The sequence below is a fragment of the Podarcis filfolensis genome, assembly GCF_964270895.1.
Source record: "Podarcis filfolensis genome assembly, chromosome: 4".
Classification (NCBI taxonomy): Eukaryota; Metazoa; Chordata; class Lepidosauria; order Squamata; family Lacertidae; genus Podarcis; species Podarcis filfolensis.
The window spans coordinates 81,791,874-81,813,541 of NC_139607.1; the positions used below are offsets into that span (position 1 = coordinate 81,791,874).

The following is a 21,668-nucleotide window of genomic DNA, read 5'->3' on the forward strand; positions in this document are numbered from 1 at the left end:
GGGAAATGTGCTGCATAGCTGGCGCGGGGGATCGATCGATCTTTCCCTCCCCCGCCCTTGGTAAGATCTCCGACGGAGCGTCGTGATCGAGAGAAACCACCGAGCTGCTTTTCTTGGCACATCGCGTTCCTTAAAAGCGCCACCAGGGATCCCTCGGGAGGCGCGCGATCGCCTCGGTTTTCTTCCCCTCCGTCCCTCCCTCCGCGCCGCATGCGTGCTTCACCTTCCCTGCCCCAGGTTTGCATGCCTGGATTGGTGTGTTTTGCACTTGATGGATGGACAGACGCGGTTCTGTTTTTGAGTAGCCGCTGCTGCAAGGCGCTCTCGGGGCTTCTCTTTCTTTCTGCGCCGGCTGCTCATGGACGTGAGGCTCGGCGACCGGGGGACTTCGTGATCGGTCTGCTTTGAAGGTGGCATCGTCGCGACAGGCGGGCCGGGCGATCTCGTCGGGGTGGCATTTTCTACATAGATGCTGGCTGGATCAGTGGTGGCTCCCTTGGCATGTATTGTTCCAGGTAGTCTTAGATCCTGGACTTAATGGTCTTAGTCGTCTACCTTCTCTCCCACCAGTAATGTGTATTGATTCACTAGCACTCCCACTCCCCTATAGGAATGTGAATTCACCTGCTTCAAATTGTGGGGTGATTGAGGGCCCACCTACTCATTTTGCTGAATGGGCACCTGGATTGTGTCCTGAAGTCCTGTCCTTGTGGTGCCATTTGATGCCTCTAAATGAGAATGGGACAAAAAGTGGAGAAGTGTTGGCATTCCTGGTTTGGCTTGCGCCTGCAGCTGTATTTCTATTTAAAATTACATATTTTAAATAGAGTGGTGCTCTTGCCCAGTGCAAGCTTATCTGAGATGTATGGGGAAATAAACCCCCATTGAAAAAATAAGCATAAAATATTTGTGCAACAACCCTGTAAGGCAGGCCAGTATTGTTATCCCCATAGTAACGACTGCAAGGTATGAGTGCGGAACTCAGGCTGAGAGATTGGGTCTGGCCTAATGCCATTTTGTGGTTGATGAGATTTCTGAACTTTTTGGAGAAGTGAATGGGAGGTGCACTTGTTCTTGCTTTTGCATGATGTTGTGGTTAATGTGTTGTTTGAATCAAGACCTGGGAGACCAGTGTTCAAATCTCTATGGGGCTATGAAGCTCATTGAGTGACCTTGGGCCAGCCAGTGTTTCTTCTCAGCTTAACCAACCTCACAGGGTTGTTGTGAGGGCAGTGGCGTAGCGTGGGGGGTGCAGGGGGGGCCGGCCGCACTGGGCGCAACATCTGGGGGTTAGGTTTAGGGGGCGCAAATCCACGGGTTAGGGGGCGCAAATTACTTGCCTTGCCCCGGGTGCTGACAACCCACGCTACGCCACTGTGTGAGGGTAGTAGGGAACCGTGAATGTCACCTGGAACTCATTGGAGGAAAGATAGGAATTAAATGGAATCTCTGTAATATACGCTGCAGTAAGGCTGCGGATAGATGGCTGCATCTTTTTAACATGTGTGTTCTGTGTACCTGCAGCCACTTCCAGCTTCTCGGCATGTCTCTGAGACAGAAGCATGCAACTATAACTGTACGTGCAGCTGTCACGCAGTTTCCTCTGCAGAAGTGACAGTAGTGCAGGAAATCTTGCCTTTCAAATAATGGCCCCTTTCTCTGCATGAAATCTTAGGGTATTTCCTGGAGCAGGCCAGCAGATGATGGAGAGGAGGAGAAGAGTTGGGTAGTTCCTCTTCCCATCACCAAATAAGGGGAGTTTTAGACATTCCCTGCTGTTTCTGAATTGACTTTGGATAGTACAATGTTTTACATTGGCGTACGACCTGATTTTTATACCTGGTTTTTGTTATACTGCATAAGATTCCATATCTGCTTGTTTTTCCTTAAACAAACTCTTAAAAACTGCCCTAGGATAGTAATAAAGGACATGAACTTCTGCTGACCTAAGAACTTAAGAAGAATCGCACCAAGGGTGCATCTTGTTCAGTATCCTGTTCTGGGAAGTCTGCATGCAGGCATGAAAGCAGCAGCCCTCTCCAATATTTGTCCTCCAGCAGCAACTGGTATTCTGAGGCATCCTGAACATAGAGGCCCCATTTAGGCTTTGCAAACTGGACCTGCTGCAACAAAATTTTGCAGTGTGGAGTGCTGCTTTTCCGGGTGCTGGCCAGCCCGCCCCGTCACCTTCAAGGATATTCTTTTCTATTACCCCTCTCGCTTGGTTTTCTGTGTACTGCCCCTCCTCCGCAGCAGCTTGGCCACTGAGCATGCTCAGTCCTCATTGGGCTCTTTTGGATTCTTCTCCCTCCCCAAATATTTTTGTTCTTCTGCAGATCTTGGGTTTCCTCCAAAGCCTGCTGCTACATCGCTTTTGTGCATAGGTGGCACTGTTTTTGCAGTGCCAGAATCCACATGCAGCAAACGAATGTGCTGTTAGAGTATAAATAATGCAATGTGGTGCCCTGAGGCTGATGGGATCTGTGGCAGGGGAGCATGTATGTGAAGTCTGGTATGTAGGTTGACTAGTAATATACAAAAAAGGCTGAAATCTTCAAAATCACACCCCCTGACCAAATAGAGACACCTGTGTTGGGAGCTGGTTGTGTTGGAGTATTGCTTTTTCATATTCTTCCACCTGTTCTAACTCTTAACATTCAAAACATGTTCTGGGATGAGCCCTGGTTGAAAGTAAATACTGCACTTGCTGTGTTGACTCGGCTCAATACTGTTACACTATTTCTAGAGAACTCGTACATAAATTGATGGCTAAAAAATACCATTTGTAAAATCTGTGCTGTGTCCTGAAACACTTTTGCATATATGTTTATGGCAGATGGTGGTAAGCATTTCCTTTCCTGCATAGCCTACTGGTTTTCCAGTGGAATCCTGATCATGATACAGGTAACCTTTAACAACGTATAGGAATTCACTGCCTTTTTATTGTTTTGGATCACAGGATCTGTGATCTTCCACTGCTCATCCTACAGGAGCTCAGCTTAAATTCTGGAGGTTAGCATTGGGTTATCAGTGTGGTGTAGCAGATAGCATTTCAGGACTGGGCGTGAGAGACCCAGGTTCAAATATGTGTTCCACCATAAGGCCCAGCAAGTCTCGCCTTTTTGGAGGGATCACTTAGCTCTGGCCCAGCCATACAGTAAGGTGAAGTGACCAGGTATGGGCAACAACATGAAAGAAACAGAATACAGTAGATGAAGACAGGAATTAGTGCCATAGCATCAGCTTTGCCAGCACAGTATCTTAGGTTCAATCCCTAGTATCTCCAGGTATGGCCGGGGAGATGCGTGTCTGATAATAATAATAATAATAATAATAATAATAATTATTATTATTATTATTATTATTATTATTATTATTATTTATACCCCGCCCATCTGGCTGAGTTTTCCCAGCCTCCCTGGAAAGCGGCTGCCAATCAGTTCGAGTGAGATGGACCAATGGTTTGACTGAGTGTAAGGCAGCATCCTGTTTTGTTAATGGAGTAGTAAGATTTTTAAGAGGTTAGGTATATTGTTTGGGTATGTTCAATGAAATACAGGTAAATTAGAATAAGCAGAGTGTTATCAACCAAATGCACCACTCTTAAGTCGTTTGGATCATCTGTTGTGCTATAAACACCTAGGAGAATTCCAGTGTAGAAACTGCACTATGCTACAAAATTTTCCTGCACTTCAGAACATGCTTTGGTGTGTGGGCTTGCCTTTGTGTGTGAAACCTGGCAGAAGAAAGAGTGTGATTTATGAGTCAGATATGTTGGGGGCTCAGAATATGTTTCAGCATACATTCTCTCTCCTCTCCCCCCCCCCCCCCATTTTTGTTTTTTAAAAAACTGGCCCTGCCAGATACTATTCCAGAATAAATAGTGCGAAGACTAAAAGGAACCAAGCTGGGAAGGAAATCTCCTATTTGCAGGGTTTGCATTAAAATGTCATTAAATCCCCGCAAGCGCATTCTCCTTGGAGAATTGCTGCAGCAGGCTGCCAGATTGCTTATTGGGATTTTAATGCCTGCCTGGGTTATTACAGTACACTTCATAAATATTTCCCGTCCTGATCATGTTGGGGAAAGAGGGAGAGAAATGGGGACTCCATATATGTAGTTTTCTCCTGGACAGCAGCCCTCAAGCACAATGCGAGGCTCCTGTCCTGGTAAACATTTCATTTTTGCCCAGTGCATTGGCCCTTCAAAGTCAAGGACTTTGAGCATCTGGAATCCTGTTCGACCGTAGTTCTGGTGGCAATAAGAAATCATGCCTTAGCTTAAGATCAGAGGGGTAACTGTGTTAGTCCTTTCTTATAAAAGCAACACAGAAATCCCACTGAAAATCCTCATCATTATATATTTTACATGGCTGTTTATTTGCACATATTTTAAAATTTTAAATATGGATGTTTTATGATGGCCTATACTTATAATGCCTAGTAAAGGTTTGGCAAACTAAAAGCAACACACATTCTTGAGGCACCTTAGTGACTATCGAATTTATTCTGGCATAAGCTTTTGTAGATTGGAGTCCAGTTAATCCAGTGCATTTGATAAAGTGAACTGTAAGCCACAAAAGCTCATACAGTAATATATTTACTAGTTTTAAGGTGCTGCAAGATTATTTGTTAACATCAGTCGATACTGTATGGAGAATAGCTGAAAATATTTTATTGTAGTACTGCCAATGCCTCCTATATAGATTTTTATTTCTGTGTGGGGCCAGGCTAGATTCTAGTGAGTATTTGAATTATCCTCGTCAGACTATTAGTGAGAGCATAAGTATATGAATAGAAGTAACTATAAAATGAGACCACACTATTTTGCAGTATCCAAATACTGCAGCAAGGAAACATTTGCTCAGGTATGTATTCTCACTATGGTTGCCTGTAGACATCCAGTTGAGAAGCTTTAATACAGGGAAGGAGTGGGTTCTTATTTTCATGCGTCTGATGTGCCACAAACATTTAAGTTTCCTTCTTTGATCTCATCCTCCTGTAAAAAGTTTCAGTTCAACATTGGCATGCATGCTTCTTGCCACATCTTTGAGACAAATGGGATACTTGTGGGAATGAAATCCTCTGACCTTGGGGTTGTATCCAATGTTCGCCCTTCTCAGAGCAGACCCAATGAAACGGACTGACTTAAATTTAGCAGGTCTGCTCCTGAGTAGAACGTATTTAGATACAACCCTCGATTAGCAAATGTGTAAGTGGGAAGTCTCAATCCCGTATGAACAGAATTGAGCACACTATAACGTTTTGTAGTGAGTCTAAGGAGTTGCTGGTTTTTAGAAAACGGTGGCAGGTGAATCAGTGTAAATATCAGCTTGTGAACATGATCTTGCGTAATTTCAGGTACCGTAGAGCTGAGTTCTGATAGCTACTTACAAACGCACCACACAGAAAATGTGTAGTGATTGTCCACACAATGAACTCATTTCCCTCTTTGGGTGGTAAGTATAACTAGCTTTACCATGTGGCCAAATTGTTACAGATACCTGGTGGCCCACATCTGTCCCATGGTGAGATTATAAGTCATCACCATGTGGTGTTCTCTGTCACCTTAAATTGCATAGACACCTCATATTTAAAGAGGATGACTTGCAGTCATAACACAGATATGCCCCTAATGCCTTTGAAAAGCAGCCTGTTTAGGCACTGTGACTCTGTGTAAGATTGAGCTATTGGTTTGGTGTTAGCAAGGCTGGGGAAAACTGGCTGCCTGAGCCTCTAAAAAATGCTCTTCTGGAGCACAGGAACAGTATACAGTACAGTAAGCTCCTAATCACCTGATGACGGATAATAAAAGAATAATAATGCTGGCTTTTTGGAACTGAAAATATTTTTTTCCAGCTGTGGAGTTAGCTGGGTCAGATTGGGGGTTTTGCTGTATACTATGCTGGTGATACGCTGTACTGTTTATTATATATTAAATTTCTATACTACCCTACATCCAAGGATCACAGGGCGGCTTACAATATAAAAACACAATAATATATAACGTAGTAACAGTAACAGCAACAACAACACCCCCCCCCCAGTTTAAAAGGCCATAGATTGTTTAATTAGCCAAAAGCCTGGGAGAAGAGGAATGTTTTTGCCTAGCGCCTAAAGATATGTAACAAAGGTGCCAGGTGAGTCTACCTGGGGAGAGCATACCACAAACGGAGCCACCACAGAAGAGGCCTGTTCTCATGTTGCCACCCTCCAGACCTCTCGTGGAGGAGGCACATGAAGAAGGGCCTCAGAGTATGATTGCAGGGTTCGTATCTGTTTATATGGGGAAACGTTCAATTGTAATATCTGACTAACCAACTTCCTGGGTGTATTCTGTCTCCCACAAAATAAATGCAGAATGCATACAGATCTGGGTGTGAAAATATGCAGTGAACTGCATCAGTGTTTAATAGGTTATCCCTAAACTGGAATAGACAGGATAAAGTGGGTGGGGTAGATTTTGCAGGAATGGGGTGAGAAACTATGGTTTGTGTCAAGCTTCTATCAAAATTTGGCCTATTAAGAATTATCATTGTGAAGTCTGCTACAGGTCTTCTCTAATCACATCTTTTGAAACCAAGAGACAAATGACATTGTATGCTGGAAGATCTGTGTCTTCCCCCAAGTGGGCTAACTTCCCTTGGTATAAACAGTGCTGAAAAAATACAGGTACTTCACAGGTATTTGATGCCGATGATAGACATGTGAACTTTTTAGGTAGCCAACATTTTCCCTCAGTGCTGGGACTTGGGTAGTTGCCTCAGAGAATTTGAAAGAGAAATTCTGTGATCTGGAAAGGAGCTTGTGAGTCATCAAGCTGAATAGAGAGGAGGATATTTATATTAATTATCGCATCATGTCTCATGCATCAGAGAGAGGGTTTAAGGTTGGTTATTTAATGCAAATAATTTAAATTGGTTTAGGGAAGCAAATGCTTTGAGAATAAGACTCGAGCACTTCAAACAGATGCACAACATATTGACTAGCAGGGGTTAGAAATTTGCAGTGACTTAAGGCCCCTGTAGTATGTAATAGGCACATTTTTGAGAACTATTATACACATTTCCTTTTAGGATAACAACTTTCCTAAAAGGTAACTTGTATAATAGTTATGCAAGTCAGAATTATCACAAGTGTAGGCTTTTCAGCATTCTGGAAGTGTTTATACATATTTAGTAGCAGCATGGCAGGCAGAAATTCAAAAGAGGAAGCTTTCTAAAGGCAATCTCAAGAAAAGCTGCATATTTCGAAATTCTTCCTCATATCTGTTTGGCACAGGAAAACAAAGGTTTATCTACCTGTTAGTGACCGCTGCTCCCCATGTGACAGGCTGTTCTTGCTCATAGATCATTTTTCTATGTGAATTCATTCAAGAACCTAAGGACAGTTTGTTATAAAGCCGGTTGCTGCCAGGACAGCTCAGGCGTTGTAATCAAGTGAGTACATTACATACTGTGACAGCCATGTGTCGGTCCTTTGTATTCTCCATTGTTTGTTATCAGAGGTGTTCATAATACTGTACTGTAGTTGTGTTTCTCCGTATCTCACATTTGCTTTCTGCTGGAGCATAGCTCAGGGTGACGTGTGGCTGGCTGGCTGGGACTGATGGGAAGTGTACTTCAAAATGGTTGGAGGGCACCAGGTTGGCAAAGGGCAGGGGATTCCTCCCTGATTCCTCTGTAACCGTGTGTATGTGAGTCCGGAGGAGGTAGGATGCTTTTTGAAATAGTATTGCTTCAGATGGCTTATCTCTTTCTGCCCTGACTTCTTCTGGGCAATAAGATTGGATCCTGTTTTGTGTGTTTGAGTCCTCTGCATTTCTGTTTTATTTGCTTTCCTATGCTTTTTATAGACTCATAGAGTTGGAAGGGACTGTAAGGGTCATCTAGTCCAACCCTGTGCGATGCAGGAATCTTTTGCCCAATCTTGAACCCACAACCCTGAGATTAAAAGCTTCATGCTCTGTTGACAGAACTATGTGTTTTTATTCTTATTCTTTTATTCTTACTGGTTTTTAGCTGTGTTTTTGTGTTATATATACCATTTTTTGAAACTTTAAGCTATTTATAGGTGCTTTCAAATAAATAAAAATACAGGATTCCTTTAAGGCTGCACGTTTCGGAGCTCATCACATTGAACATTAAAACATTGAACGTCCATGTAAACATGCCTCAAACAGAGTTGCAGGGATCTTGAAATGCTTCCAGAAACTTAAAAAATTGATTTTGTAAGGGTCAGCAGGGTACGACCAGGTTCACTTCAGGTACTGGGTTAGGTTGTCTCCTTCTGCATGATTTTATATCGACACCCTTGTCACCCTTAGACTTTCAGACTGTGTCTATCAAAAAGCATTCATGTGGTAATTATTGCTGAGACGACAATGGAATTCCGGCACTCAGATAAAATGGGAATGCTAACAGGGTTCACTTTTGGCCTTGTAGGAAGGAGGGTTGCTCTAGCCTTTGACATCTCTGTGATGGAAACTGGAGTAGAAAACCAGTTCAGTTTTTAGACTGAAGTGCCGGAGTCAGAGGAATGTTGGACTCTGTATCTGTTTCTGTGGTCCTTCCTTTGTTTTGGGCCTCCCCATTTGGGGGCCTGTTCTCTTCCTGGAGGCCATTTTGAAGAAGGAAATGGCAACCAAACAAAGTCACTCGCTGTGGGATCCCTGGTTCAGTGGACAAAATGTGAAGACAGGAAGAACATATATTGAAACCCTGTTTAAATATGGTCATATTCAAACGAAATTAGCATTTCATGACAGGAACCATGTAAAGTGAGGTAAGTTCATAATGGAGGGAACGTGCTTCGTTATATCCCATAAACGCACGGACAAATGCTGCATGTACAAATGTAAAATTGGTTGTACATCAGTGCCAAAGTTTCCACACAGAACCCTGGAAAATTTAAAAGGCGGTTCTGCCTTAGGCCTCTTTGCAGAACTAACCACAAGACCTGAGTCGCTTCAGTCGGTGTTAACTTGTCTTTTGGTTTGCAGCTCAGGAATTTATCGAGACAGCAAGGCCAAAATATTAAGAACTGGAGCTAGTGCAAGAGGTATTGATGTTCGTTTTTTGGAACTGTGTACGTATTGTGGCAGATTTATTTGTCTCCTATCTCGCATAAGACATGTATTGGTGTGACTGGCTTCGGGTTTGCCTGAACTAAGATGTCCAAATTTGATTTTTAGTGTTCCTGTTTCGTTGTTTCCCAAATATGGAAAGATAAGAGTGAAATGAAAAGAATGTTGACAAATGAACAGGAGAAAAAGTGAATTTTATTTAAAACAGTGTTGACTGTGTCTGAGAACTTCTTTCAGATCCACATTTTCCCCCAATGAGCACCTTCATGTGGTATTTCTAAATAGAGCTAGCTAGAAAAACTCTAAAATTTGCTTATGGCAATGAATTCTTACATAAACTCTATACAGGGCGCTTAAAAATTGAAAACATTTCTCCTGCTTTGTTTTGAAGCACACACTAGTGAAGATTTTTATTATTATACTGATTCCTAGGGTGGGCTATAATTAGGTGATACCTTAATATATTCTGTTTTTGGCTTGGTCCTGCACAGTTGCATGTGACTTGTGTTGCTATGTGAAGGATTGTACATGTTGTAATTAGATTAAAGATAGGATACTTCTCTAAAAATTAATAGTGTGCCATTGTACTTCCATGCTACAAACATTAGAACTTTCATGATTACCTAGGTGAAAATTTGAGTAGTCTTAGGCTGCGACACTAAACATAATTTCTTTGGAAGCTGCATTGAAATCTTGGGCAATTTTATTATCCCAGCCATCGGCCAATGTAAGTTCATCCAACAGCAGCTATGTGTCGGTTAGCACAACATATCATGTTTAAATCAACACTAATATGCCAATAAAAACTGCAATATCAAAAGCAGAGAATACATTCTCAAATTGCCCAGGATAGCTGATTACATTAGAAACTACCCAATTGGACCTTAACCTCTGTTTAGCTATTGCAAAAGATGCTTCTCCCCTGGCCACAAACCCATTTCTGTGCACATATTTTATTCTCTGTGTCCAGCGATGATATTTTTTTTAGGAGTGGCCTGAATAAGGAACATTCTAGTAAAGACCAAAGTTTGTTTTTCCTCTTTCTTTAAAATATTTATATACCATTTTTCTATTAAGATACAACTTCAGCCTAGAACAGTAATAAAACACATAAAAATATCAAACATAGAGAACTATCACTGCAGAGTGGGTAAATGGCTTAGCCTTAGGACCACCTTTCTCCATATGCAGTTACCCAGACTTTGAGATCATCCACCAAGACCCTCCTTTGTGTGCCTCCTCCACGAGACGACCCAAGGGTGGCAACACAAGAACATTCCTTTTCTTCATTGGCTCCCCATTTCTGAAATGCTCTCCCCAGGGAAGTTTGGCTGGCGCCTTCATTATACACCTTTAAGTCCTAGACAAAAACTTTCCTCTTCTTCCAAGCATTTGGCTGATGGATATTTTGCAGGAGAGGGGGTTAATCATTTGTTTTTGTTCTTATTTTTGTGTTTTTTATATTATAATTTAATGTTGTGAACTGCCCTGAGATCAACAGGTCTAATAGGACTGTATATAATTTTAATAAATAATAAAATAAAATAAAATAAAATAAAAGTGCAGGCAACCAGCAGGTAAAAGAATTAACAGGCCTAGCAGCTTCAGCCACAAATTTATCAAGGAGGTATCAAAATAGGGGATGGGGAAGCTGTGGCTCTGCAGATGTTGCTTGATTACAATTCATGTAGGTCCTGCTGGCTGGGGTTTATGGCAGTTGGGCTCTCAACAACATCACAACAACATCACTTTTGCTACCCTTTCTATATGAATTGTTTTAAAACAAGCGAACGGATGGTCTTTACACTGCTCAAAAGACCACTGAGACAGGCTTCCCTGGGATTTCCAAAGTTCAGCCACAGAGAAGTCTCTGCCTAGTTCATGCCAAACATCCTCATATGTTAGTGGAACATGTAAGAGAACCTGCTGTCCCAGGCTCTTTCAGGAGGAAGAGTGGGATATAAATTGAATAAATAATAACCTCTGAAAGTCATGATGAATGGGCAGGCTCATACTGAGAAGACCATTCTTCAGGTATTCTGGTCTCAAATCATATTATTATTACTGTATACCACCCTATACCCGCAGGTCTCATATTGGACAGGGATGGTGAATATATGGCTCATGGGCTGCATTCAGCCTGTAAAGTTGTCTTTGGGGGCCTGCCAGTCCTCTGCCAAACTTTGATGTCTCTTCTATTCCCGTTTCCTTAGCACTAAGTCATATTAGCAGTGGTGCCATGCCAGAGAGAGAACAGGTTATTTTGCAAGCTAAGTGGAGGGCTTTCCTACTTGCTGCAGTGCTGGACTGGGAGAAGCGCTGCAGCCGTGAGGAAAAATAATTGGTTCTGATCTTCAGAAACCAGTCTCTGAAGAGTGATCTTTTCTTACTCATTGATTCCCCTTCCACTGCTGTTTCTTACTGATTGACAAGCATCAATCCTTTCTGTATGTCTGGTATGACTGAGAGCTTACGTTTTAATGGTATAGCTTCTTCTTGGTTTTATTCATAATAAACCCAACTACTGGTGATTGAGTCAGGTTGTGCAGAAAAATATATTCCTGGTGAATCCAGTAACTGGAATACAGAAGTTGGTCATCCCTTATCTGGGTGATGTGGATTGAACATTGTGGATATGTGATGTGAATGGATACTAGTGTAGCCTGCTGTAGGGTAAAGATGTTTAGAACTTTCAACTTCTTCCTTGGCTATATTTATATGTTTTGGTATTTCTTCACACTTTGAATGAGTTTCACTTGGGTGAACTTTTAAATTCACTTTTGTCGTCATCTTGTTGCCCTTGAGAGGGAGTTCACGCTGAGAAACAGTATCTGAGAGCCAGTAATTTGCTTCAAGCTTTCCTACATGTTTTGAGGTCTCTGAGTGGGGTTTCTTCGGCATTGGAACTTGGCACATTTTGTGCTGGCTCACTTGCAAAGAGACGTATCCCTGGTAGCAGTTTGGAACAAGTTTAGGACTGTCTGAGCCATGTCATTTTAAAAAATCCTGCTGGGAAAGCCCTGAAGTCTAGGAGGATGGGCACACTCTGCCAAGTGTTAATCTACTTGCTTTCTTTGTGTACATTTGTGTGTGCATGCACACGCTTCTGGTTAAACAGAAGCTGGAACAAAGAAGCGTGTCAAAGTTGTGCTGCAACACTACAATGTCATAGTCCTGGGCTGAAAGCCTATTGGCAAAGTGTCTTGTTTAAAACATCCAAGTTTTTTAAGCAAATGGTTCTTTCCACCCAAGTTTGATTAAATGGCAAGTGATCTCCTGCTGGCAAATGTAAATTATAGCCATAGTCTTGTATAATCTTTTCACCCTTCCACTATTGATGATATATAATGTACAGGCTTTTCTTTTCTCAGCCTTGCAACAACCCTGGGAGCTGACTTGGGATGTAAGAAGCTGCTCTGTTTTGTTCCACTGCAGTTCATCTTTCAGTAAAAACAGTATTATTCATCTTGCTGTTTGTAGCGCTGAAATTACATAACTGATATTGTCATTATTTTATTCCATCCCATTCATTTTATTGCAAAGGAAACAGTGCAAATGTGGTGGTGGTGGGGAAGTTATCAATTTCATAGTGTTTGTGGACAGAAAGCAACTGTAACAGTGAATACCAATTGTATTCGCTGGATTGATTTCCATTCCGGGCATGGGGTGAATAAGTGAATATTGGCAATCTGTGCTTCAGTTTCCTCCAGACTTCTCCAAAATCCCTAGAGCTAAATGAGTCACAGTATTCCCATTTTGCAGGTGGAATGAGGCTGACAGCTGATCTTCTGACCAAGGTGCTAGACTTGGGCTTGAACCCTATTTTCTAGGGCCCACACTATGGACTCTCTTTTCTGGGCTGTACTTAGTTTCTTAGGACAGAGGGAGCAGTTTCATACTTTGACTAAAGGACTTCTAGCCCAGTACTGTCTCCTCTGATTGGCAGTTGTTCTCTAGAGTCCTCAGCAGATGCCTTCTAATATATGCAGAAACATTTGTATGACCACTAACCACCCTCTCTCTTAATTTTTAACTTTTCACCTATTCTTGGGTGTGGGGAGTTACTAGTTTTGCTTTATTGTGTATTTTGTATTTTCATTTTGTCTTTTTATGTTGAGAACCACCCTGTGATCTTTGAATGAAAGGTGGTACACAAATGTAATAAAATAAATGAATAATCTAGCTTTCGGACAGAAAACAAAATAAAACTTTCTTCCACAACTGTTCTTCATTAGCTTGCTTTCTTTCAGTTTGCAGTGCTTGACTTTGGAGGAAGCCTTTCCTTTTTATTATGACTGTTTTCCAGAAATTTTTGGGCCAAAAAAAAGCACTTTTTACTCTGAGGAGCTTACAGAATAAAGTTAATTGGCATCCAGCTCAGTTCTATAGTTCAGGGCCTTAGTAAAGGTGTTGAGTATATTTTGATTCAAGCAAAACAACTTGATTCAAACCATAACTCCAATATCACAGACCCTTGCATGGCACAGCATCTGTGTAAGATTGCGTCAGAGGCAGCATTGCAACTGTGCTTTGTGAAGCTGCTCCCTTGACAGTGAAAAGACTAGAGGCTAGAGCCCATGGAGCTTTGTATCAGACAAAATTTGGTGCTTTTCCAAACACCAAATTGTTTGTGTTGACAGTCCCGGTATGCTAATATTAGCTTTCAATTGGTTAAACCTTTCTAAAGTCTTTAATTTGTTGTACCCCAGTTTTTAATCCAAAGACAATGGGAGCCAGGAAGAAAGTGATATACCATAGTCCAAACTCTGCTTCATGTGTGTGTCTGTGTTTTGTCTGCATCAGTTTGTCCTGTGAGATGCCTGCCTGCCTGCCTGCCTGCAGGTGAGAGTGTGCCTGCTAAATTTATATCAAACTAACTATCAGCTAATTTTTCTACTAACAGCTAGTAGAAATGGAAGAATGTTAGCATCTTTCTGGAGGACAGCCAGGCTTGAGGTGCTTAAGGCTGTGGTTGCAATCCTTTCCCCAGCTCAGCTCCCATCCCATTACTTCATTAGTTCTAAACCTTCTCCCCACTATTTTTGTACTCCTGTCACAATGTGTGTGTATAGGAAAACCCTCAAACCCTGTTACCAAATCTTCAGTTTGGGTAGGGTTGATTTATGAAACAGGATAAAGAAGTAAAGATGATGTCCGAGCTCCGGAGGGAGCCGGCTCGGCAGGGGCTGGGTTTTACCGCACCGGCGATGCGGGGACCCTTAGAAACCACGGCCACGGGGGCCGTGGACTTGGAGACTCGGCTAGCACCGCTAGCGCCCTCCCGACTCGTGAAGGAGCCTTTTTAAAGGCTACGGATCGGGTGCCGGGGAGAAGCGTGGTGCTTTGAGTCCTCTGCCATCCCTGCCGAGCGAAGCCGCATGCCATCCGGCGGAGAGCGCTGACTTCTTCCATTGAGAATTTGGACTTTTAACAACAACCCGTGAGTAAATTGGAAATCGGGTTTAAAAGAAGAAAAATTTTTGGGATTTGAGACGAGCGGGGGGGGATCTAAAAAGGAAGTCAGTCCCCCTCCCTATTGTAGACATTTTAAAACAAGGATTGGGAAGCCAAGGCCCAAAAAGAACGGTATCTTTGCTAAATTAAGAATTCCATGATGGGAAAGTACAAGAATTGTGCTGGAGGAAGAATTGAAGGAGAAGGAAAATGCACCCCCCTCCCTGGGAACCGGGGCGATTGAGGAGTGAGCCTGGTGAAAAGAGCCGGTGATTTTGACAGCTGTCAAAGTAGCTGTCAAAGTCGGAATATTAAAGAGGATTTTATTACAAGGACCTTGCTGGTCAAATTTGTTACAACTTGATATAATTTATTAAGACTTGAATACAAAATGGCGAAAATACGGAGAACAATCGGATTTTTGGAAACAAAGTTACAACAACCCCCCTAGAGGAGTTTCGGGACATTACAAAGATGGGCGTAAGCCGGGAAAAATACAACACTCCGGAATTTCACAGAACTGGTTATCTCCTGGGAAAGCTGCAAAACGGAAACTGAATCTTGTCTACAGGGTGTTTAGACTAAAAGGAGACAACAGAATACCTTACTGAAGAAGGAAGGGACTGAACGCAAGTTTTTGTTCCTGAATAACAACAACCCATGTAGAGTTACTAAACTTCTGAATAAGAAAGTTTTAGCAGCGGAACAAGAGGAAGCTGGACTATAACCTTGAAAGAACAATGGGGGGAATTTTATAATTTGACATTTTTAAAGATTTAGGAATTAATTTTTAAAGAAAGTAATCCTAGAAATGGGAAATAATTCTGCAAGGAGTTGGGGGAAAAATGGGATTGATGGACTTAAGATTTCCAGGCTGAAAACATAGATTGGAGGATAAGGGAAATTAAACCGGGGAAGAGGAGGGAGAATTAGAATCCAAAGGCTTGCAACTATTTTCTGAATTGGTTTTCTTTTTTCTAATATATTTTTTATTTTTTTATACTTTTATTCTGTGTGCTTTTACTTTAATGGGAAAAAAGGGGGACATTGTGGAAAGAAAAGGGGGTGGGCTATGGGGAGAGATCTTTTGCTTTTTTTTTATCAAGGGTGTTGCATAAGGTTTGTATAAATTTAAATTTGAACAATGGGGTATATAAATTGTGCTTTAAATCAGAAATAGAACTTGTGGAAACAACAATATGAAAGGGGAATACAGTAGGGGTGGGGGAAGGGGGGAGTCCCAGAAAGTGGATGTTTGAAAATAAGGTTCTGAATGTATCTTCATAATTTCTTTTCTTCTCTTTCTGTATTTTGGAAACTTCAATAAATATTATTTAAAAAAAAAAGATAGCGACCTCTCTTATCCAGCCGTGCTGGAAGGAGGCGCTGTCGTTAACTAGGTCTACTCAAAAAAAAAAAAAAAAAAAAAAAAAAAAAAAAAAAAAAGAAGTAAAGATGATGATATTTATTTATTTATTTATTTGCATTTATAAATTGTTGATTGTTTAAAAATCTTAATCAGAATACAAAAGTACATGTAAACAAAACAGTATGATAAAAAGAGACAAAAATCAGTAAAGTAGTAGTATAAAAACAGATGAAACACAGTAAAGATAGGCTCCAATCTTATGGGTCTAGGGCAGTAGCAAAAAAATGCCCATTTTTTGTTTCACTACCTATTTTGTATGATATGGTGCCATGAGTAAATTTCCCCCCAGATCTCTTAAGTGGTCTTACAGGTCTGTACAGGGGCAGGTGATCTTGATCTGTTCACAGGTAACCTAGTCTATTCAGTGGATCAAGTGCTTTTTTCGTGGCCACTGTCAGACACGATCAAATACTGTACAGTATTTCCTTTAGTTCAGGAAATAGCAATGGAAACAATGGCTGCTTCTGGGTGACCAGTTTAATGAGCGTTCACTCTGATCTGTTTGTGGAGAGATTTACCGAATTTTTCGCCCTATAGGACGCACTTTTCCCCCTCCAAAAATGAAGGGGAAATGTGTGTGCGTCCTATGGGGCGAATGCAGGGTTTCACTGAAGCCTGGAGAGCGAGAGGGGTCGGTGCGCTCCTACCCCTCTCGCTCTCCAGGCTTCAGGAAGCTATCCGCAAGCCTTGGGAGCCCGCGGGAGTTCCCGCTGGGCTCCCCAGGCTTGCGGATAGCAGCCTGTTCTGTTCTGGGGGCTGGGGTCAGGGGAAGCTCGGGCTTCCCTTGCCCCAGCCCCGCGCCTGGGGGGAAAATTTTTCCCCCTTTATTCCCCCGCCAAAAAAAAAACTAGGTGCGCCCTATGGGCCGGTGCGCCCTATAGGGCAAAAAATACGGTATATGTTGGCTATTCGTCCTGATTTGATTGTGGGGGAGATTAGACAACATTGTCAACCAAGCAAGTGGTGTTATCCCACACTCCAGTGCATTTTCCTATGACCTTCCCTATTAAAAAAAAAAGTATGAACTTCTGGGGAAGCAGGCATTTTTCACAACAGCTCCAAATTAGCTTTAGTTGTGCAACTTGAATTTGTTGGGATGGGATAAAATTCTACCTGGAAATAATGACAGTCTGAAGGCACCCAGTATCATTTCTAAAGTGTATATATTGATTGAAATGCAAGTAGGAACTAATGGGCCTCAACCCAGGCTCAGGTACAGTAATGGGAAAATTTAGTTGGATTATCTGGGTTCTCCCCACCCCGCAAGTCAAGAAGTGTATGTGCAAACTGGCTAGTAGTTCCTGCACGGCAGGGGGTTGAACTAGATGTCCTTTGAGGGTCACACCTGATTCTATGATTCTAATAAATTTTGAGGACTGGTAACTTGTTTGCAAGTCTGCATATACTAGGGTTGTCATCTGGCTAAAGAAAACTTAGCTGATTAATCATCTAAGTGTTAATCTATTTCAGCAGTTTAATATCATTGTTGTTTATTAATTGCCTTCTGCGCAAGTGTTTCAAAGTGATGAACAATAAAACTGTGAAATACAGTTAACACAAATGAAAAACAAGGGATAGTTTTAAAACGCAAAAACAAAACAAAATCAACATCCATGTTAGAGACCCATTCATCTAGCTGGGAAAGCCTGTTGGAACAAAACTGTCTTCAGCTGTTCCAAAAAGGGCAGATAGTGGACACTTGTCATCTCTCAACAGGAATGCTATACAGCAGAATAGGGACAGTCACACTGAAAGCCCTGCTCTGAGTTAGTATGAAGCAGACTTTGATATCTTTGGAACTTTTAGGAGAGCCAGTTTCTCAAGTAACCTGATCCTGAGTTAGTATATATGAGAAAAAGATGTAGTTCTAAATTTTAAAAAAGTTGTTATTAGATTATGCATGCATATGTTGCAGTTAGGCATGAGTTTAGAGCAGGGGTCCTCACTGTGGGGCTTGCGGACACCAGGGTGCCCCCCAGTGCCCCCCATGATGCCTTCAAAAAGGTCCTGTGCCCTTTCCTGCTTCTTCAGATGTGACAGCCATTTTGTGTTTGTCACACACCTCACAGCCACCATTTGTGACTGGTGCCTGCACCGCTTCCTCAAAATTCGAAATGTGCACACTGATGCAAGAAACCTCACTATCCTGTCGTAGAGGCCTTCTCCCTTCTCACACACTGGACTGAATGCCTCTTAACATATGCTTGCGATCTGCAGTTTATAAGTACTTATATTAAACACTTTGCCAAAATATTTTAAATTCCTTTGTTTAACCGATTAAATGATGCCCTGACACCTACCAGTCTGTATAAGGCTACAATCTTGCAGTTACTTATTTGGGATTAAGCTCTAAGGAAGGGAGTGGTATTTTATTTTTTTATATTTGGTGTCTCAGGAGACAGTTCTCTTTTCTCTGGATTTCATCAATCCTGCATGTTGGACATAGTTTAGTAGTGTATTTTTAACTAATCCCAGAATGTGTGCTCGTGCTGATATTTTTGTTGCTCAAACTGCGAGTGGAGCATGTTACCATGAAGCATTAATTGTGTTATAGTGGAACCTTATGGAAAGCAGGTTTCCTATAGTGAGTGTATGTAATATATATACAAATATAGCTAGCAGCAGGTGCCAGACTGGGACCTCCAAGCAGCAAAGTCTTGTAAAGTCCAAACAGGATATGGTTATTAACAGTGGGCACATTACTCTCGTCTTTATCTTGTTGTTGAACCTTAATCCATTTTTAAGGCAGAAAACTTTGAGTCTGCAGACATACAGTGTACTTTCTGTATGTGAGAGAGGACACTTCCATAAGAACAAGTAGGATCTGGAACACAATAATTGCCAATTACAACCAGAGATGTAATTAGTCAGTGGGCAAACAAGTTTAGTAACTCTTCCAGAATAAAACGTGCTAGAGTCCAATAGTCTTCTATATTCCCTTACCTGGCGACCACCACATTGCCAGCAGACATTTCTCTCTTAGCTTCTGAGAACTGGTGAAGCCATTTCTGCCAACCTGATGTTTTAGGACCTTCAAATGGAACTGATTTGGTTGTGGTTGTTATTTTTTCCCTTTTGTGTTTTTCTTCCATACAGCTGCTGTTGTGAAACATTTCTTACATTTTAATTTTGTTTCTGTTTTTCATCAGAAAATGAAGAGCTTGGCCCAAAGGCGTCAATCGGCACCATCCTTGGTTCTCAGCAAAGCGCTGACCAAGTCCAGAACAAGTGTCAGGTAAGGTGGAATGTGTTGTTTCTGGCTGTACTTTTTTTGCAGGTTTCCTGGCCCAGATCATAATGTGTTTTTGACAAGTAGTTAACCACACAAGGCTGAAACGCTGTCTGGAGAGAGATTGTAAGACACCCCCACAGCAGCCTTTTCCAGGTGGTATTCATTCTGAAAAGCACGTACATGTATTGAGCAGAATGTGATCAAGACTTCATAAACCAGGCTTCCCATATTTTAATATATCTTGGATTAGAATGTTGATAATTGAAAAGTTATTTATTTACTTAAATGTATATCATATCTTCCATTCAACTAAGTTTTATTCAGAGTAGACCCGTTGACATTAAGGAACATGACTAAGATCCGTTAATTTCAGTGTTCTACTTTGAGTAAAACTTAGTTTCATACTACCTCAAGGCAGTATATACAGACCTGCTTACATTTAGCATCTTATGAATTGCCCAAGGAACGTTTTGTTCTAGGTTGGCCTATAAATGGCATACATACTTAGTAAGATTTTCTAGTGGGGATCTTTGCAAGAAAATTAGTTATTTGAAATCAAGTGCAAGTAGTATACGGCCTGCAGGCTGCATGTAGCTTACATACCCTTTCTGCAATTTTTTACCTCAGTTAGCTCTCTGAGGACCCCTGTCTGATGCTGAGTGGGAGCCCATTGCTATTTACCGAATGAACATTTTCCTTCCACCCTTTCTCCCAATTGATCCCAGTCAGCAGTGTAGCTACCTGCTTGGGTGCCGGGTGCGGCGCATGTGTCCTGCAGCCGGGGGCAGGGCAAGCTGCCCATGGGGGCGAGGCGCACTGCATGGAGCCTCTCCACCACCGCCTCCTCAGCTGTAGGGCGGCTGAGGGAGAGGTGGTGGGCAGACACAAGTCCCACGCTGCCGTTTTAGGCAGTGTGGAGGCTTCAGGTGCTCAAGCCACCACATCACTCCCAGGAGATATGTGTGGCTTGGGCATGCTGCAGGCCCTGCAGTAAGTGCCAGCCACGTTTCGTTACGTTTGTTGACTGAACTAAAAAGTTTCATGAGCCCAATTTTTATTAGTATTATTTTTTAAAACTCTTATTTTTGTCATTCTGTCACCCCCCTCAGTGATGACACCCAGGACGGACCACACACCCCGCACACCCCTTCCTCCACCATTGACCCCAGTTTATCCTTTCCACCATCCTGTAGGCAGGTTATGCTGGAAAACTGTGTGTTTGGTCTTAGGCCTTTCTAGTCCAACCTCGACCATACTGGCTTTCCACTGAAGACATGGCCCCATGTTGAAAATGATTGATGGGAGTGTGGTTTCCTGCCTTACAACCAACCTACCCATTGTTTTGCTGTGAAAATTGCTTTCATTAGTCATGGATATGTTAGTTGGCTTATGAAGCTTTGAATTGTGGAGATAATTCTGGCCGCAGTTACAGTGGCGGATGAAGGGGGCGAGGGGGTGGTCCACCCTGGGCGCCGCTGCTGCAGCCATGAGCAGAGGATCCCTCCGCTGCTGCTGCAGCCGTGAGTGGAGGACCGCGCAGCCGCGAGCAAAGGATCCTGCCACCGTCCATACGGTGCCGTCTGTAGCGGCGCATGCGCTGCTGGGAGGTTTGCCCCGCCCCTGTGGGCAGTTCGCCCCACCCATTGACACCCCACACCAGGTGCCGGAGAGCTTCCTTCACCCCTGCACAGTTATCCATGCGCTAGGAACAATTGCAGATAACTCAAATGAGCTGTATAGGAGACTATCTTATCTGCTAGAGATGGTGGGTTTCAAACTTCCCATCTTCAGAGAACCACTTTCACATTGACTTGCCCGTCCCAGAAAGCCTGTCTACTGAATTCCTTTGCTTGTGCAGCAATCTGGAGCATATAGGGTGCAGTCAGTTCATGCTGAGCACTGCACTGTAAACTTGCTCTTCATAGACTGAGTGAATCATAGAGCACCTCTAGTACTTTTCAAGGTACTTTTCAAGAAAGCTTGTACTTGATAGACTCGGAGCTCAAACTAATTTCTATGACTGCATGCGACTTGAGATATATCTGGATGATAAGATTTAGCTAATGCTTGTGCAGCATTTTCTACCCGTGTTGTCTGTCTTAAAGGGCTTATGTATCAACTATCCTCAGATTAACTGGCACTGGAGAGATATGTTTCTCTCTCCACATTTTAATGTTCTATCCCAATAACCTTTTGAAGCAATTCCTACTAATTTATATGATAGTTCATATAATTTACAGGGATTGCATCTGTGAAAGTAATTGGCAAAATTACATAGGAGCACAGTTTCAATGAACTCTGAGCTCAGTTCAGTTGATTATTTTTTCTCTTACTCTCCCTTCCCCCACTCCCCAAATTTCCTTCTCTGTTTAACAAGAATTCATTTTCTTCATCAATAATCAAACAAATGGTGTTTGGATTTTCTGGTCTGTGCTCGGTAAATGCTTGACTCTTGTGGATAGCTCCTTT

General features: G+C 42.2%; 1 protein-coding gene and 1 long non-coding RNA gene across 6 annotated transcripts in view; both read left to right on the top strand.

Moving 5' to 3' along the window:
* LOC310760633 overlaps positions 1 to 21,668 on the top strand; it is a 141,296-nt gene that overhangs the window by 35,502 nt on the left and 84,126 nt on the right. The gene's annotated exons all lie outside the window — the stretch shown is intronic.
* ARHGAP20 (Rho GTPase activating protein 20) overlaps positions 1 to 21,668 on the top strand; it is a 77,345-nt gene that overhangs the window by 1,177 nt on the left and 54,500 nt on the right. For 2 of the 5 annotated variants that reach the window (XM_083609146.1, XM_083609145.1), the window contains exon 2: positions 19,117 to 19,202. In XM_083609146.1, the coding sequence (XP_083465272.1) occupies positions 19,117 to 19,202 (86 nt within the window). Of the gene's footprint in view, positions 1 to 3; positions 61 to 245; positions 516 to 8,631; positions 8,784 to 19,116; positions 19,203 to 21,668 lie in introns of those variants that run through there. The other 3 variants (XM_083609149.1, XM_083609147.1, XM_083609148.1) reach the window with 3 other exon arrangements.